At 37.4% G+C, this 20,710-nt stretch overlaps 1 protein-coding gene across 2 annotated transcripts in view; it reads left to right on the top strand.

Moving 5' to 3' along the window:
• LOC121380730 (transmembrane protein 98-like) overlaps positions 1-20,710 on the top strand; it is a 30,711-nt gene that overhangs the window by 244 nt on the left and 9,757 nt on the right. The window contains exons 1-5 of one of the 2 annotated variants that reach the window (XM_041509687.1): positions 42-150; positions 11,506-11,585; positions 11,888-12,036; positions 16,860-16,991; positions 18,451-18,660. In XM_041509687.1, the coding sequence (XP_041365621.1) occupies positions 11,897-12,036; positions 16,860-16,991; positions 18,451-18,660 (482 nt within the window). In that variant the 5' untranslated portion in view covers positions 42-150; positions 11,506-11,585; positions 11,888-11,896. Of the gene's footprint in view, positions 1-41; positions 151-11,505; positions 11,586-11,887; positions 12,037-16,859; positions 16,992-18,450; positions 18,661-20,710 lie in introns of those variants that run through there. The other variant, XM_041509688.1, reaches the window with a different exon arrangement.

Below are 20,710 nucleotides of genomic sequence, written 5' to 3'. Positions count from 1 at the left end.
ACATTTACGCGTAAAGTAACAACAGTTCGTTGGTCGATGAGGAAATCGCCATTTTTTGTGTTTAGAAAGTTAGAAAACTTTTGTAAAGTGCATAATTAGTTCATAAATATTCAGGAAATATTGTACTGTGAACAACATTTCAGCTGTCGGGTATGTTTCACTAATTAAGTAATGTTTTAGTAGTTTTGTTTTGTTTGCGAACGTACAGGCGTTACGGGCAGTTCTGGCCCGAGTACTCTGACTAACTTTAGTGTAAGAGAGCTAGACGGACATTTGGACATAAATACGCTCTCATTACAGTCAGAGACCAAGCTATGTATTTTTTTAGCAATTCCCGACAACCAAAAAGTTGGCAAAGATTTCCGCTCTAATACCACAACAATCCTATGTTTGACGTGAAATACCTTTACATCCATAATTTTCGAGTTGATTGATTAAAACAAATTCAGATATTAATCACTAATACACACACAACAGAAAGAAACCCGCCAGCACCCACATTCAGCTAAGCTTCGGCAAACTCCGGACAGCAGAATTCCAAATTCGCTGACCTATAGACTATAGTATGACAATGCAATGTTCACATGATAGCCCACTCAGCCATTCCGTCTTCCAGGGGCTGTCTCAAAACGACAGTGCCCAACAATCACCAAAAAAAGTTTGTTTTGTGTAATGACACCACTATACAGCACATTGATTCATTAATCATCGGTTATTGAATGTCAAATATTTGGTAATTTTATCACTGTGTTAGAGAGGACACCATTAGCCAACTCTTCCATGTTGTAACGTCGCTTGGTATGAGACGGCTCCTGTAACTGTTGCACAAGGCGGAACCGCCCAGTGGGCTATCACGTGATCTACGTCATGAAGTAGGTCACCAAGCTTTGTAATTCTTGCGACGGAGTGTCACGAAGCGTAGCTGAATGTGGGTGCTGTCGGATTTCTTTCTGTAGTATCAGTATGTGTATTAGTGATTAATATGTGGATTTTTTTTTAATCAGTTAACTCGAAAATGATCAATGTAAAGGTATTTGACGTCAAACATAGGATTGTTGTGGTATTAGAGCGGAAATCTTTGCCAACTTTTTCATCGTCGGGAATTGCCAAAAAAATACATAGCTTGGTCTCTGACTGTAATGAAAGCGTATTTATGTCCAAATGTCCATTTAGCTCTCTTACAGTCAGAGTACTCGGGCTAGGGCAGTTCCGGATCATTTGCACTGACTGGGCTAGTTACAAGTAGGGTTGGGGCCGCAGACACTGGAGGTAAAACAGTAATGATAGCAGTTGCCTGTTGATGTGCTGTTGAACATCTCGAAAAGAACCATTTTAAAAATAATAAACAAAAAAATTTGCCCCCCCCCCCCCAAGTGATTTTTTTTCTATCATGGGGAAGTAACTCCGTTTAGCAAAATATGACAGACTCCCTTAAAAATTAAAATTTGTTACATATCTTGTGTTAAAATACCATCATTAACAATTAGAAACACACAAAATAAAGCAGAGAGAGATTAACGGTGAGACTTTAATTTTCAGGAGCCTGCATTGGAGACTAAGAAAGGCTGTGTTATATGCTTTCCTCTGTGGGAATGTGCATGTAAAATGTAGTGGGGGGATTCCTTTGACATCCAATAGCCGATGAATAATTAATCAGTGTGCTCTATTGATATCGTTAAAGAAAACAAACTTTTTTGAGACTAAGAGTAAGACTTACAAGTGGCAATATACCAAATTCGAGCCCTTTGAAACACAAAGTTTTAGATGCACCCATTGATTGCAAGCATCACACAGAGTCCAATTAACCAGGACAACATATTTTTCATCTTTGAATTCATGTCACTGTCACATTGTCGGGCACTGTTTCCTTAGACAATGTTTTCTTGTTTACACTGCTGTTTTTGCTTGGAATAGGGTCTGGTATAGGTAGAATAAATGATGGAAGTTTTTTCAGCTATTTGAAAATGTGACTGATCGGTGTCCCTCCAGTTTTTGCAAGTTGATCTTGACCATATGTTTGACATCCAATAGCCGAAGATTAATAAATCAAAGTACTGTAGTGGTGTCATTAAACAAAACAAAGTTTTTCATTGGTTCTGTGCCTGCAGTCTGGAGAATTTTCAGTGAGCACTGAAGACACAGACAGCTGGTTGTTAATGACAACATTAGGATCTAAAAGATACAGATCTGTCTGTCTTCTGAATCCTAGACATTACATACTTCTCTGTGATGTTTCTCCTCATCATAGCACATTCAGCATGCAAATATCACTTGGATGGGAACAAAAAGCCCCACATACAGTGGCTGTGTCAGGCGTGGAGTAGGAACGGACAGAATCGTATTGTGCTCTCTAGCCCACTCTATAAACTTGTGTGAGATTTATGTGGCTGGCATTCATAAGTCATAGAGCAAAAGCTTCAGATCACAATTGGAACCCATGGCAGTGTACAATTTTGAGGAGAGTCCGGGAGCCCGATCCCCAGGCTTCAAAAATCATATAGGACTCTCTAGCGCTAGCATACGAGCCCACATGGCTCTTAAACTTCTTTGTACAAATTACATTGATTCTTTGAAATGACATAGTCAACATACATAGTTTTATGCAAAACGTTTAGTGTATCATCTCAGTTCATCTGTTCTACTGAAGACACGTGGTAGGGCTCACTGGGTAGGTGGCGGGCTCTCAAGATTTGCAAACAGTGAGTCCTCATGACACTTAAAAATTTTTTAACCAACTAATTTTTTAATGAAATCCATAAATAGGATATTGTTCGACCAACCTATCTCAGAGATCTATACAAACTTCATTACTTGCTGGGTGTACACTTTTGTGATAAATCAGGAGACATTGGTTTTCCTTTAAAAATTATAAAATGTGTAATATTTGAGCCAACTACATATATACTACTCAAAAGAATTTAAGGGTCAGACGATATTTTCGACATTATTTTCTGAATGTCAATTATATTAGCTAGACCATAATGTCACGCATGATATTGTTCCATTTTGATGAAAATGGGTCTAAGCAACCCATAAATGAATTAAAATCCACTGTCATTGACACTGTCGACTAGTTCTAATGACGAAAACATGCTTACATTTGCACGTAAATTAGGGCGAAAGCGAAAGGTCTGCTAAGTGCCCATAACTTGCTTTTTCACAAAGCGCTTCATTTGCACGCTTTGCATGTGCATTCCATGTTCCCAATGCTGAATTTCCGTATAATTGGAGCTTGCGTTCGTGTACGGTGCACACTCCAAATTCGACAATGGTACGACGTCAACTGACTATCGAAGATCGAGGAAGGGCTATTGCTTGGTTTCAGGATGGCAATACGCAAAGAAATGTTGCTCTGAGACTTGGTGTCGGTCAGAGTGTCGTTGTGGCAACGGTACCAAGCAACGAATTCTGTTCGAAATCGTCCACGTTCGGGAAGACCCCAAAGCACTACAAATAGAGAGGGCCGCTACATCACCAATATGGCTCTACGTCAACGCACAACCACTGCACGCCGATTACGTAACAATCTGCGGACTGCGACTGGAACTCGAGTGTCTGATCAAACCATACGCAATCGTCTGAGAGCCAATAATCTATGCTGCCATCGCCAGGCTGTTTGACCACCACTCCTACCACGTCACAGAACGGCCAGACGTCACTGGTGCACGCTTCATCTGCGGTGGCAACGTGTTCAGTGGGGTCGAGTGATGTTCACTGATGAGTCCAGGTTTAGTCTCCAGTTCAACGACGGTCGGGTTCGTGTCTACAGACGTCCTGGGGAGCGCTTCGCTGACGTTAACGTTAGACAACGTCACCGGTTCGGTGGTGGCAGCGTCATGGTGTGGGGCGGCATCTCTATCCACCACAGGACCCCCCTCTATGTGGTGGATGGCAATCTGAATGGAATCCACTATCTGAATGAGATTATCTGGCCGTTGGTTCTTCCAGGCCTTCAGCAGATTGGCGGCGGGGCAGTTCTGCAGGATGACAATGCCAGACCCCACCGCGCCAGGGTGGTAACGGACTTTCTCAGACAACAAGGTATCGCCAGGATGGATTGGCCAGCATATTCGCCTGACTTGGCCCCAATAAAGACCGCCTGGGACGAAATAGGCAGGAGAGTTCGGGATAACCATGCCCCTCCGGCCAACCTTCATGATCTGGGTCAACTTCTTATGGCAGAGTGGCAGGCCATTCCCCAAGAGTTCTTCAGACGTCTGATCAACAGCATGAGGCAACGATGTGTCGAGTGTATTCGCGCCAGGGGTGGATTCACACACTATTAAACGAATGTTCTAATGTGTAAAATCCATGTTTGACAACCTTCAACTTTGACAGCATGTCATGTGACTTTCTTGTATACAGTGACGTTTATTTGTGTTTTTTTGTAAATATGGAACAATAAATTAAATTTTTGGTATAGTTTACATCATCAATCTAATACACTCTGAAACTTATTTGGTTATAAATTTTTGACCCTTAAATTCTTTTGAGTAGTATATATCCACAAGCAATGATGGTCGCATTTAAAGACTTGGAACTTGTGACTGCAGTAGGTTTTAGAACTCCTTTTTTCAGCCACATCCTTATCACCAGGGCTGCAGAAAATACTCATCCGCTCGTCAATGTTAGTAAAAATTCTATCGAACGAATTAAAAGAATGCAACTATATACCAGTCAGACGGTCTATCTGTCTTTTTGATTTCATTTGCAATGTGATGGTCTTAATAATGTTTTGTCAGTATATCTATATCTATCTATATATATATATATATATATATATATATATATCATTTGAAGTGAAGTCACTGTATATTATATTTATAATATTGTCAATAGTATATTGTTCTAATAACTTCTATGGACTAATAGAAATTCTGGGGGTACTAAACTTTAGTTGGTTCTGCAGGGCACAATATTTCACAAGAACTGTTGTTCAGTTCATGTATTGGTTATACAACTTTAAAATCATGAGAACCGTCAATCGGTTATGTGGTGAACAATTACATTCTAAAATTAAAAGTACCATATATCAGTAGTGAAAGTAAAAATCAGTTTATATTTTTGAACCATCAGTGTAACACAGAACCATAGTTCAAGTGTTTTAGGATTAGGTAGGCCTAACTCATCAGTTATGAGAACTATATTCATGTAACCAAATAATCTGTTAAATAAGTAAAACTCGCGTAAACTGACTTCCGGTTACCTAAGATTTTGAAATATTGTCCCCTAGTTCTGGTCTGGCAGGCTAGTGAAATATTTTTCCATTTCTGCACCCTTGCTTATCAACCGGCCTCGGTGGCGTCGTAGTTAGGCCATCGGTCTACAGGCTGGTAGGTACTGGGTTCGGATCCCAGTCGAGGCATGGGATTTTTAATCCAGATACCGACTCCAAACCCTGAGTGAGTGCTCCGCAAGGCTCAATGGGTACCAACCAGTGATCCATAACTGGTTCAACTAAGGCCATGGTTTGTGCTATCCTGCGTGTGGGAAGCACAAATAAAAGATCCCTTGCTGCTAATCGGAAAGAGTAGCCCATGTAGTGGCAACAGCGGGTTTCCTCTCAAAATCTGTGTGGTCCTTAACCATATGTCTGACGCCATATAACCGTAAATAAAATGTGTTGAGTGTGTCATTAAATAAAACATTTCTTTCTTTTTTCCTTGCTTATCACACTTAGTAGTTGACTTGAATTGTGTGCTCAGTATAAATATAAGTTTTGTCGACATTGTAAATTTATACAATGCAGCTTTCCTGCTGTTTTATTTATATCCATTACTGTTATCAGCTGGGAGAAATACTTTGTGAAAGCTTAAGCTGTGGCATAATTAACTCTCATATATCAGTCTGTGCTTCTCGGGTGGATCAATTGAATTTCAGGTCACCTATCAAAGAATCTGTTCAACCATCCATTAGACAGGCACTTGTCAGGTTGCAAAACAGATAAGAAATAGGCATAGTCAATCACTAACGTGACTATTCAAAACTAGCCAAATAATGAAATATGTGATATATGAGTAACCAGTTTTTTCAAGTATTGAACATTTTCCAGTACCAGTTTTTTTAGGTGTATATAATTTTCCCGATTTCCTGTTACCAGGAGTTTGAGTTGGTTTACCAAAATGTTTTTAAACCTTGTACATTATATGTGTACAGTATGCCACACGTACGTATTTTAGTATGCAGTCAAAACGGCCCCAGAATGAAATGGCCCTGAACATGTATGCAAGTCAAAATGGTCAAAGAAAAAAGTTAAAACGGTCAAAGGAAAAAGTTAAAACGGCCAAAGGAAATAGTCAAAACAGCCAACGGAAATAGTTGTCGTACCATAACACTAAATTAATTCTCATTACTAATTATAATAATGTTAACTGATATAAGCAATATATCACAAGCAGTCCAAAAATATATATATAAAAACAATAACATCTCTGGTAACACTTTATTGCACATTTTTAACAGAAACTCTATCACAATAACATTTTATTACACTAATTTACCACATAAATAATAATAATAATAAGAAAAACATACACACACAACAGCTCATTATAAAGACATTTTGCCTATAATTCAAAATCCCCCCCCCCCATTTACCCCATAACATTAACTCTACCCTGGGTCAGCCCACTTGTCATACCAGCTCAACGAGCTACAAGGCAATACTGTTTATCTTGCATGGATGAACTGATGTCCTTCTCGAGCTTTTTGTTTTACACTTTGGCTGTTTAAACATTTTTTAAGGGTCATTTTGACTTTTACACTGTGGCTGTTTTGACTTTTCTTAAAGGCTGTTTTGACTTTTACACTGTGGCTGTTTTTACATTTTTTAAGGGCCATTTTGACTTTAACACTTTGGCTGTTTTGACTTTTTTAGGGCCTTTTTGACTAATTATTATTATTTTGTACTGGGGCTGTTATGACTACGATTCCATATTTTGAACTGCTTTCTAAATTCCAGGCCGGTAATAATGTCTCAAATATGTAGTGCAAGTCTTTCGTTTGGTGTTTCAAATATTCTTTTAGGCTTCTGAAACAAGATCAAGAATATTTTAAGTCGTAAGAGTAATAAAGAAGAAATTCAATTAAATAAAACCCAAAACCTAGGGATCTTTTAATAGTTTTATTAAGAACGAAATATTACCTTTCACTCTTATTATTGATTTTGTCACAATGCATTATCATTTTAAATCATAAAAATTTAATTAAAATTTATCAAAATGTGTACATACATGTACATCCAAATGAATATACATGTACATCCAAATGAATCTAACAAGATCTCTATTAAGAAATGAGGTTAGTAGTATCTGAGGGCCAGGTAGTACGATATGTGTTTAATTGAATATCTTCTTTATTACCTTTTGTAAAGAAACATAACCCCTTCTTTTTTATATTAGCCCGATAAAAAACAAAAGTAATGTTTTCTAAATGAAAGAACATACATGAATGTACTTTTAAAGTTTCAATAAGTTCTTTTCTAATGCATTCACCCCCTGTAGTCACTGACCTACAAGATAGCACATGCATGTATGTAAATCACTTAATGCAAGGATGTCAGTAATAGGTGGTTGCTGGCAATTTGTTGTCACCTATTTTATAATATAAATATTCACCAGGGCCCTGTTCCAAGAAGCGATCTTAGCCCTATGATTACTTAGGCACATAGTATTCACAAAAGTTGATCTTAGGGCTAAGATCGCTTCATGGGACGGGGCCCTGGTATAGAATTACAAAGAGTAAATACTTCCCGACTGAATGTTGGTATTTTTACATAATTTACAGGTGCATGTTAATTAATAACCGTATGAAGTGCATTGGAAAGCTCATGCCTGGTTGGTTAATATTAAACTTAACTAGTACATGTAGTGTCTGGTGAAATTGCGTTGTTCTTGTGCTTCAGTTATTTATTTAGGTCACCTTTCCTTCGTAGCGTCTGTTATATATCATTTTCACTTGTTGTTTCTTTTGTTAATGACATCTCTGTGTCTACTCCTCTCACTCCCATTTACATAAACAACACATGTAGTGTCACTCGTCTCAGGAGATCACCGGAGATGTCGCTTAATGTTGTAAAAATATAGTCACATTACTGTAGGTAAAGTTACATACATGTACATACATGTATGTAAATTTAAGTTGTGTATTAATAGTGTCTCTTGCTAATAATAATATAAGAAAGCCAGTGTCAAGTAAACAAGATCTGGTTCATTATTACCTGTTAGCATTACTATATATATATATATATATATATATATATATATATATATATATATATATATATATATATATATATTGGCATGAATAATTCATTGGAGAGTCTTTTAGTACTTGGGGAAAAATTATTTATTATTAAAATTAAGCTTAAGCAACCCATGTAAGATGTGTCAGCATTCGACAGTGCTGCTGTATATGTGTATGTAAAGTAAAATGCACTATCCTCAGCAATTAGTTCATGTTGCTGAAGAGATTTTGGTATACATGTACATGTAGATGTCTAAAATACAAATGCTGAAGCAAAGTGTATCAATGTAGTCATTTCAAAGCAAATGACTTAGGAGATCTGCCTCCACGTTTTGTTTTGCTGAGGCAATTTTCTGAATTGAAAGGGCTACTTATGAAACCAGACTATACATAGAATATACTATTATAACTGTTTATGAAATGCTGTTACCAGAAGAGATCTAAATCAAACTGCAGGTGTTGAAATTATTATTAGCCTTGTCAATGTCTGCCTCAGGGGGGAAACATCTTGGAAAGTTCTGTTTCTCTGCCGACAGCCAGCATGACAGTTTTATATTTGCACATATACATGTGTATGTAATCAACACAATTCTCATTCAATTCTCTTTCTGTCTTGTCTGGTGGTGGGAGTCGGTTGAAATTTCATCATTGGTTGTAACCAGTTGGATCAACTTTTGATTGAACGATCAGTTAGAATTATATAAGAAGGCTTTGCATTACAAAGAATATGCTGCACCTACTGTCATGTACGTAACTGTTTTATATTATTTCTTGTATGTATACATGAAAACACCATACCCAACATATTTCCATCAATTCCATCATTTAAGCTAGAGAACATTAATTATAGTTTTTTATTTATGGTTATCTTTTTATAATCGATCATCATATCGGTAGAGCTAAACCAATCAATTTTCGATTATTCTCAAACACTGAAACATCACTAGTCTTGTCTGACTGATCTAAATCTTTATCTGCAGTATATGCTATAGAAGCATTACGAGGGCTACACTACATGTAGTAGTAGTAGTATATGGATTTTTATGCACCTTCTGGGAGTTCCTAAACCCCGAGCCAAGTTTTGCATAACCCCTTTGTCAATATACATTATGTTTAAGACATTAACATGGTCATGATTGGTTATATGCAAAAATGAAATGGGTTACCAGATTTCTTGTTGCTTAACCCATAATCCCACTAACACAGTTAACTTCCTGACGCTATGAATGAGGGTTTTGGTTGTGGTCACTCTTTGCTGTTGATTTTGGAATAATCCTTAATGTTTTTCCATCATTGTATTATTATATTGATGTTGAAAAAAAAAAATTTCGACACCTATTCCCCAATCATTGAATGACACAGGTTAAAAGATGCAAACTGTTTTTTAATAACTTAGTTTCAAAATATTGAAATGGTTTTAAACTTGGTTTAATATACTTAATCTGTGATACTTAAGAAAATATGATTTCAAAATTCATTTGTTGAAAGTATTTGAAATAACATCTTGAGCATTTGTTCATAGGTCTAAGTAAAACGGTCTTCTTGTCTTGAGGTATCATAATCTATTTGTGTTAATGTGCTGTTGCTTTTTTGGGGGGGGGGTTTCTTCAGGAATTCACATTTCACTGATAATGTTATTACTATTGTTTTCCCCCCTCCAACCCACGCCCCTCTTTATACAGCCACCTTCTTTGATCCCTCCCTCATATATTGAATATCATTAAAATTTAATTATTGGAGTCGAGCAGGTCTTTGAATGGTCCTGCATATGAATCAATTTTGTCCTGCCTATATTACACAATTAAACTTCAGGTATTAAATACACACACACACACACACACCACCCCCCCCCCCCCCCCCCCCCCCCCCCCCCCCCCCCCGACCCAGGGCAGTGTCGGCACATCATCTGTTTGGGGAGGTGGTTTGGGTAGGATAAATCTATGCTGTGGCCTACATGTAGAGCTGTGTGTGTGGGTTTTTCAAGTGATTGTGGCCTCATTCTCAGGTGATAAACAAACCAGCATTGTTTACCATCACACCATGGCACACAGCCTGACGGATTACTGGCCTGTTCAACAGTCTTCTGTTCCAATGATTTCAAGTTCGCCTCTGTTTGCAGCTCTATATTTAACTTTGCCCCAGGCCCATTTCCAAAGGCTGTGAGGTGTAAAACATGACACAAACGTATTTCCTGAGTCTCTACATGTTGTTGGATATAACACAGTGAGAAAGGAGTCCCATGATAATGCATGACAAGAATACATTTGTATGTACAGGACAACTATAGAGATTAATATATGAATATTACATGTGTGTGTATGTACAGGTGGCTTGACAAAAAATACATGTGTATTCATAAATAACTATTCTAGTATTCATAAATCACCACATGTTATACAGCACTGTACATTTATAAAATATGCTCAGATATACATACATTATACATGTATGCATGGGTTACTGCATAATACTTAATAGAATTAAATAATAATCAGTGTTATAAATATATTTTATATTACTTTTTTTTTTGTATATGTGTCATGGACATAACTTTGTAATTTGTATGTACATTGTAATTTGTATGTCTTTGTATGTCTGTGTTGGCTATATGTACTTGCTCAACTTATTGCTAGATTTGAAAGAAACATTAGTTATGAATTATAATTAATTAGTTTGCTTCTTACAGAGACATAAATTGTACAATAAAATGGTTAAACCTTACAAGGCTTGGGGACAATTTGTTTATTTGTAGAATATTTCAAATATTTGTATAAAAGTATGGATTTCCTTTAATTACATGTATAATGCCATTGGCATTGTAACGGTAATCTTGTTTTTTCTCTCATCCCCATACAAGTGATATTATTTTAAATATATTTAGTGCTAAAGATCATATTAAAATGTACTAAAATATATATATTTCATTCAAACAACAAACCATTCAAGGGGTACATGTAAATCTGAAAATATTTCTATAACTGATAACTACATGTACTAAGCCCCGCAATATTTTCAGTACAAGAAGTAACTGTAAATACACATAACTACAGATACTTGTACATGTATGCTACTTTAAGGACTAAATTTACGAAGCCTGTTTTTTTCTTAAACGTTGGCATTTAAGCATTGTAAATGTATGTAGTTATACGTGTGTAAGACATAAACAGGCTTTGTAAATTCGGCCTTAAAATATTTTAACTATTCAATGTAAAGTACATACATGTATTAATTAATTTATTTATTATTATTCTTTAATTACAGGCATCCAGCCTATCGATGGCAGCAAGAATCCATAGTTTGTACAGCTTGTCCAATCTACAGTGTTTAAGTTTCTTACTCTGGTAGGTTAATCTGTGATAAACTGCAAGAATCCATAGTTTGTACAGCTTGTCCAATCTACAGTGTTTCTTCATTATTTGTGATGCATTATCTGACGTAGTTAGTTACATTTGGGCATATCAGAATCAATGATTTAAGTAAGAAGTTGTAGTTAATTGATGTAAATTAAAAAAAAATTAAAAGCTGTAATAGCCAAACTATTTTACTATTTTCCATGCCTATCATGGTCGGTGTATTTTTTTAAACTAATGTTATTTTTATAATAGTATATGTGTATTACTAAACACAGTCTTACTGTTTACAGACTTGAGACATGATGGAGGTTGTCGTCATAGTAGCGATTGGTGTGTTGGCTGCCATCTTCCTCGCCTCGGTTGTCGCTCTGTTTTTCGTCTGTCGTCAGAAATATTGTCGACATGTTGATCTCATCACGGCTCAGCACAAAGAAACAAGGTATTAGTTACTTGCATCAAGTTGTAAATTGAATCCCAAAGATTATTACTTTAACCATATATCTGACGCCATATAACCGTAGTTAAAATATGTTGTCATCAAATAAAAACATTCTTTCCTCCCTTCCTTCAAAAAATTATTAACAATTTGGTGAATTGGGTCAGAAAATTTATATCCAAGTTCATATTTCAATTAGCCAAATAGCCAACATGGCTGTAGATCTACAAAAGGCTGCAATTTTTATACGCTAAGTCACTGTGACCTACTTTTCATGGTCTACTGCATATAACAGTAAATCCATGTCCGGAGCATATCTTGCATACAGATGCATACAGGACCATCAAACCTCACATGTAGGAACAACTTGAGATAGTGGTGTGTCACACATAATTACTAGGTCACTATTGGTCGAAAACAAACTGTTCATCCATCCCATTGCAAAAATTTCACATAATTAGAATTGAATCATACCCGTAACATATTCATTAATATCTATGGTTTTCTATCAAAAACTCACTGGTACTTTTGGATAATTAATAATTAAAAAAATTGCAAGAATTGTGGAGTGTTTAGTGCTATGCAAGAGCTGTTTCCTGTCTGTCTCTTTGATGAAAAGTTCAATGTTGGGTGAATGTGGCATTAGACCCTAATACTTCCTACCAACTTTTAAATTTTCCGCACCACTTTGTATGTGGATTGCTTTATCTTTTCACCACCTAATGCATAATCATCTTCGCCATTCTAAACTGACGATCAAAAGAAAGTATACCAATTATTTTTATGATAAATAAACACAATACATGTTCATGGAAGGTTAGATAGGTTCCAGTATTGTTCGTTATAATGCAATCAATGACGAATAGTCACACATTGCTGCGTTTGGGCGATGCCGCACGTGCGTCACAACAGCCATCGAGGACCACCATCTCCGCATCTTACACTTACATGGCTGTTAACTGTCCGTCGTGAGACGGATTTCCGTCGTCGGAGAAATAGTGGAAATTATTTTTTTAGTCTTTTTTTTTTTTTTTTAAATAAGAATCACTTGGGCTGTTTTCGGTTTCCGTAATGTCAACCCGATCACTTCGGCCGTTTTCTTTGCCCCACTGACCCCCCTTTAGGTACCTAATCGGATGGGTATAATCTACCATACATTTTGGGGCTGATGAACGTCCCCATTCCCCTAACGTAAATTCCCAATCCAATATCAAACCTTTTCCCAATTACGATCCAACAGTTTCCCAATAAAGATTCCCAAAGTTGCTCTTATGACGGATATTTGAACTCATAAAAATGTTTTAAAATTTAGCTAATTGTATTTTTTTTTTTTTTAAACTGACATCGAACAAGTTTCGGTTTGGTTTTCCGATCAATTACGAACACGTGACGAACAAGTCTGACCTGGATATGCAAATTAGTTTTATCCTGTTTTGATACAGTCTGTTGTGTCGTAGGTTTTAGTAATAATGCCTACATTGTCTGATATAATACAGTTTTGGTAGAAGAATACAACTTTTTGTTTTAATTCATCCATTTGCGTTAACACATTTGGGATCTATCGCAACATGCCCAATCATCTATTTACATAGTCCGAACGGACACAGAAAGTAAAGTACTGACTTATAATGTGCACCCTGCACTATCATTTGCTGTGCTATTTTAAGCAGACGATCTTATTTTGTAAAAAGGTGTGTACATATGTTGCGTAATTTTTTTCAAATATTTTATTATTATTATTATTATTTTTTAAATCATTTTTGGTATGGTTTTGTAACAAAAAACGTTACTACAGTAGTTGTAAATTAAGTGAAAAAACCCACCTTTAATTTAAATGTGCTACTCACTCCCTTTGAAGTAATGGCCGTACCCGATATCACATCATATGATGAACAGCACGTGCGAGTTTGAACACTGTTACAATGTAATAGTTCTGTTGGGAGATATTAGATTGCGTATTATAGATATTGAAACTTAATGAAGTTGATCCGGTCAAATATAACATTTACCGACAAGCGATATGTTACTTCTTTATTATTTACGATTGAATAATGGGATCATTCGAGAACTACGCAACGTGCACTAAGGAGTGGGGGAATTATGGGATGTGACAAAACGTAATTGGGGGGGGGGGGGGGGGGGTATTGTGCAACGTAATGTTAATTCATAAAGTAAAATGCAACCAGTCATTGCCATTTTATTTTAACATATATGTATTACTAAAGACCCCAAAGTAAAATATGACACGGTCACAAAACGTTACAAGGGGAGAGGGGTATTGAAACTGCAAGATTTTGCGTTACGTATTGTTAAATGACACAAAGATCAACAAAGGACTATTCAACATTAGCGTAATGCAGAGTTCGACAAATCCGCTAGCCCGACGCCCGTGGCTAGTGGTTTTTAAGTTCGGGCTAGTGAGAAACGCAAAACCACTAGCCCGCAGGGCTAGTGGTTTCTCACCCCCTCTCCTTATCGCTCGATCTTTTTTTTTTTTTTTTTTTTTTTTTTTTTTTTTTTTCTCTCGGCTGAAATTTCTTTTAATAAATTTGATTGTGACGTTTGTCATAGAATAATATCAACAACATCATCAGTATATAATAATACTCCACTTGAAATAGGTCTGCAAACTGCAGTAACATGCTATCTCTACATCGTTACGGTTACAGCATGCATTGTTTACTTTTCCGTTTCAAGTTTCTGGCACAGGAAATCAAGTCTAATGACATGCGTGTTTTGATTGGTTGGACACGTCACGTGGTAGTTAATCTCGCACATAATTATGTTTTAGGCTAACTTGGAAATGACCAATCGCGACGACAGGTTAATCTCAATCAAACCCCAGTCATGCTTTGAATTTCAGTGTTTGTTTTATTTACCTATTGTTTTCTAATTTAACACTTCGCTTACATATGGTTATCGGCAACCAGGAAAACAATTTACTTTAATGGTAACCGCACATGCAATGACTCGGCTTGGGCTATTACGTTTGGATAATGTCTCACATCTGCCGATACAAGATAATACCTTTTTTGTTCATCAATTAACAACGGATTAGATGTCGCCGTTCTATTCTTTTGATATCGGTCTGACATGGGATAATGCCCTGTATTTGAGCAATTGGCAGTACCGTTCCTGGCGACATGAATAGTAGGCCCTAAAAGCATAACCCACTACCAAATACACTCAACCATCTATTACCGTGTGTCACACTGTCGTACCCTCATTTAAATTTAATTATTTTGATAGTGGTTTTAGATACCAACCCCGGGAGTGGGCAAAAGCAAAAACGGGACAATAACGATGGATCACATTGGACAAAAGACCAAACGTACAACACGACAAAACTGAAAGTTACAACATAATTTAAGTGTTTGTTTCATTTTACTGTTATACTCGTAAATGTGTAATCTTACAAAAATTTGATAAAAATCCTGTTATAATTGATCAAGAATTTGGGCTAGTGCTTTATCTTGGTGGGCTAGTGGTTTTCACAAACCCACTAGCCCTGTGGCTAGCTAGGCATTGGCTTTTACCTCAATTTTTAACGACCCCCCCCCCCCCCCCACCAGGGCCACCCGATGTAAATGTATTTGAATATTTGATTTGCCGTCTAGCGGTCAAGCCTAAATAAATAATATCGGGTAATAATAACTTAAAAAAAAAAAGGGCCGGCTTTGAAAGAAAACCCCCAAATGTGCTAATTATAACCTACTACACAATTGCCCCCCCCCCCAATCGAGAAATGTTTACCTTTTCACTTATTAATAACTTTAAAAAGGTTCCTGTGTTATAACCTACTACACAATTGCCCCCCCAATACAAAATCCTGCCTACGCCACTGCTATTTCCATTAATATAGGTTCACTGCAGGACCCATCAAATTAATGTTTTTGTCCAATAAAATAAATAACATGGTGTGGGATGGGAGAAATACAGGTTTAAAGTGGACTACAATTGTCATATAAAACATTACCATTTTGAATGCCCTGTTCCTTGAAATTTCAGTCACAACATTTTACTTTTGTTAACAGCCATGCACTTACGTAACAGATTCCTCACTATGATGTCATCTGCAGCGACTGGCCTTGGACATGTCATCAGTCGTCACACTATACGTCGTCGACTATGACAGCATGGTATCAGGGCCTATCGACCATTCAGAGGGATGACATTGACAAGGCAACATCGACTTAGATGTTTACGTTGGGCATGTCAATTTCAACATTGGCAACATCGGAACTGGCAACGTGTACTCTTTTCTGATAAGAGCAGGTTCCAGTTATTCGGAGCTGATGGCAGGACTCGGATATACCGACGTGCAGGAGAGAGAATAGCTCCGTGCTATGTTCAGGAGACTGAACCGTTTGGTGGTGGATCTGTGATGGTTTGGGGCGATATCTGTGGCCAACAGCGGACAGACCTTATTGTCATTGACAGAAATCTGTCCGACGTCGGGTCCATGCTTGCATACTTGCACATGGTGGACATACACGCTATTGAAACATGTTCTTTGTGGTTAAATTTATTCACCTTCGTTATGAGTGGTCCTTTATGAAATCGCACATTTCACCCCTAGTGCTGTTGTAAACTGTGATATTATCATTTTATGGGTTTTATTGAGTATACTCGTGTTTATTTATCGCCAAATTATTATGCTTTCAAAATATAACATTTGCATCAACTTGTGTTTTGTGTTGTTTTTAATACTTTGAAAAAATAATTGGTATACTTTCTTTTGATCGTCAGTTTAGTTATCAATCCATAATGACAACAGTCTGTATTCAACATGACACTGATGTTTACATTGTGTGTTTTACTTGTAGACCTGACGTCCAGTTGATCACGTCTGACCAGGGTCCGCAGACAGTGACTGGTGTGGAGCTGGATGACGTGCAGTTTACCAACCCAAACATGGAGGAGATTCTGCAGGACGGGAGATGGGTGGATGATGCCACGTACGTCCGTTCTCTCTCTCTCTCATAGCGCATGCTTGCTTTGATTTAACTTAATGGGAGATGGGTGGATGACGCCACGTACGTCCGTTCTCTCTCTCTCTCTCTCTCTCTCTCTCTCTCTCACAGCGCATGCTTGCTTTGATTTAACTTAACGGGAGATAGGTGGATGACACCACGTACGTCCGTTCTCTCTCTCTCATAGTGCATACTTGCTTTGATTTAACTTAACGGGAGATGGGTGGATGACGCCATGTACGTCCGTTCTCTCTCTCTCATAGTGCATACATGCTTTGATTTAACTTAACGGAGGTGGGAGGGAAGAGGATGTAGCCCAGGGGTAAAATGCTTGCTTGATGCACAGACGGTAGGCCCATTGGGCTATCTCTCATTCCAACCAGTGCACCACAACTGGTATATCAAAAGCCGTGGGATGGTGCATATAAAAGATCCCTTGCTACTAATGACAGAATGTGGCAGGTTTCCTGTCTAAGACTGCAGGTCAGAATTACTAAATGTTTGACATCCAATAGCCGATGATTAATAAATCAATATGCTCTAGTTGTGTCGGTAAACAAAACAAACTTTTCTCTTTTCTTTTTATATGACTTAACTAAGACAAAACTATCATTATATTCAAGATTGTAGAGAGGTTTTGTAATCCTGTCCCAAAAACTGATCCACTGAGAAATTTTCATTTCTCATATTCATAATCGTATAAGCATAACATTGTGTTCTAAAGCATGCAGGATCGGAATTGGGAAACAGTGCATCATATAAGATGGTGAAATTACCATCAAAGAATGCATAAAAATTTAGGGCAGATCTGTTGGTCTAGTTGGTATTGGCATATTAAGATGAGATAAAATCTGACTGCTGTGTGTTGAGCATCATGTCAAAATGAAATGCTGAAACTCGGCCGAGATCCCAAGTCCTGATTCCCAGAGCCTGATTCCCGTTAGACAACTACAAGAACAGGAAACTGGAATACTTGAACTGATGACGTAGAGCATAATAGCACATTATTATTGATTTATGGACTGGATAATAACACCTGTGTATTATGAGATCAAATTCTCCAACTAAAAATAAAATGTTATTTGTAAAGAAAAAGATGTGTAAATTAATTATAAAAAAGACCTAAACTAACAATAACACAAAGATTTATTTACCCCATAACGACTTCAAATAATCATTGTTCCATTCTTTAATTTTGTTTGCAAAATAACAAATACTTTTTGACTTTGCAGTATTATCTGCATGTACAAGTCTTATTATCCAGTTTTTAAAGCCATCTTTTTGTATCTTAATATGCTTCTTAATATGTAAATATTCATGAATGATCATGAAAAGTGTGGCTTTGAAATTTGTTTGCAAATTGTTGAGAGTCGATTGCTATGATCTTTGTTTCACAGATACAATAATTATGATATTCAAGATGATGTTTGATTGTGTATTTCAGTGGCCTGGTTCCACACTGTATTTCCATACTGAAGACTTGTCATCAGCTGACGGAAAAACTGGTTGGAATGACGATGGGCAATGCTCAGAATATTCGCACCCAAGAGACGCTGACCGATATCGTGGCGGTGGCCAAGAGGATTAGTCCGCGGGTGGACGAAGTGGTCAAGTCCATGTACCCTCCGCTAGACCCAAGATTGCTGGAGGCCAGGTATTCCATTGGATGTTCTCCTCTTCTTCTTTTTTTGTTCAGTTCATTTATACTTAATTTTTATGCTTATGTCCAATTACGTTCCAAGAACTCTGTCCTGTGCACACACCTCAGCTACCTGGGCTGTCTGTACAGGACAGTGGGTTAGTTGTTAGTGGTTTGTAAGAGAGAAGTTTGTGTAGTAGTCTTACACCTACCCATTGAGTCGTTAAAACTCGCTCTGGGTGGGAGCCGGTATTGAGCTGCGAACCCAGTACCTACCAACCTTATGTCCAATGGCTTAATCACTACCCCACTGAGGCCGGTGGATGTCCTCAAATCCTATCCTGGGTGAGACGTAGCCCAGTGGTAAAGCGTTCGTTTAATGCATGGTCGGTCTTGGATCGATCTCTGTCATTGGGCCCATTGAGCTATTTCTCGCTGCAGCCAGTGCACCACGACTGGTATATTAAAGGCTGTGGTATGTGTTATCCTGTCTGTGGGATGGTGCATATAAAAGATCCCGTGGGATGGTGCATATAAAAGATCCCTTGCTGCTAATTGAAAAAAGCAGCCCATGAAGTGGCGACAGTGGGTTTCCTCTCTCAATATATGTGTGGTCCTTAACCATATGTCCGATGTCATATAACCATAAATAAACTGTTGAATTCTATTCTGTTTATATGAGAGGATAGGGCCGACTCATTTGGGTTTGTTGTATCACTGGTACTAGTTACTAACATGTATGTTGTTTCAGATGCACTTCCCTTATACTGTACTGTTAAAAATATATTACTATATAATTATGCTTATTATTTAACCTTTAGACTACAGGATTAATTTTTAACAAAAACCACGTTGAGTGGGTACAAGTTTATAATTTTTACTCACATATATTCACTTAAATGTTTTATAAATACATGAAATAAAGTTCATATATGAATCGGTAAGTATTATTTTCGTTTCATTTTTTTTAATTTTTATTATTTTTAGATCGGCTAATGGTGATTAAAATTAGGCAAAAAATCGAAAAAGTTGCATTTACTTTAGGGCATTTGTGGCCAGCTGTCCGGTATTTATGTCAATTATTCCCGATAACAGTGGTTTTCTGACCAGAATTATTTTTTAAACCCGAACTACGATTCATATTGCAATATTTGGTCATTTTTGTTGTTGGTAAAACGATCAAATTTATTATCAAATTAGCTGTCACAATCAGCTATCGATCCCTGAAAATGACCGCGACGTGCCGCCATTGTTGTCAAGCGAAAATACTTGCCGAAAACCACTTTTTGAACTCAAAATTTCAAGGTATTTTCATTTGAAAAAATCAAAACTAAAGCCACCATTTTGAAAAAAAATCTTTTTTGTTTTATTATATTTCCGTTTCCGGTGAGTGTCGTGTGCAAAACGGCGAGAAATATGAATTGGGGAATGCACTGTATACAGTGTACAGTATGTCGACTGACGTGACATCGGGTGAGATATTTCGCCTGCAGTACTCAGAAGGTTAATAAGGATGGGACGAAACCCAGTGGTAAAGCACTCGCTTGATGTGCAGTCAGTCAGGAATGGATCCCCATCGGTGGGCCCTTGGGCTGTTTCTCACTCTAGCCAGTACACCACAACTAGTACACCAAAGGTTGTGGTATGTGCTATCCTGTCTGTGGGATGGTCCATATAAAAAAGATCTCTTGCTACTAATGAAAAAATGTAGCGGGTTTTCTCTCAAAGACTATATGTCAGAATTACCAAATGTTTGACATCCAATAGCCGATGATTAGTAAATCAATGTGCTCTAGTGGTATTGTTAAACAAAACAAACAAACTTTTATTGTTTAATATGTACTGCATATAGATAGGTCATCTTGTTTCAGGTGTACTGCCCTCGTGCTGTCCGTGAGTCACCTTGTACTTATCACCAAGAATGCTTGCCGTCTTGTTTCAGGTGTACTGCCCTCGTGCTGTCCGTGAGTCACCTTGTACTTATCACCAAGAATGCTTGCCGTCTTGTTTCAGGTGTACTGCCCTCGTGCTGTCCTTGAGTCACCTTGTACATGTCACCAAGAAT

The sequence above is a fragment of the Gigantopelta aegis genome, chromosome 9 (genome assembly GCF_016097555.1).
Source record: "Gigantopelta aegis isolate Gae_Host chromosome 9, Gae_host_genome, whole genome shotgun sequence".
NCBI classification, from domain to species: domain Eukaryota; kingdom Metazoa; phylum Mollusca; class Gastropoda; order Neomphalida; family Peltospiridae; genus Gigantopelta; species Gigantopelta aegis.
Note: the sequence above shows the minus strand (reverse complement) of the source record. Positions and strands in the feature narration are given on the sequence as shown.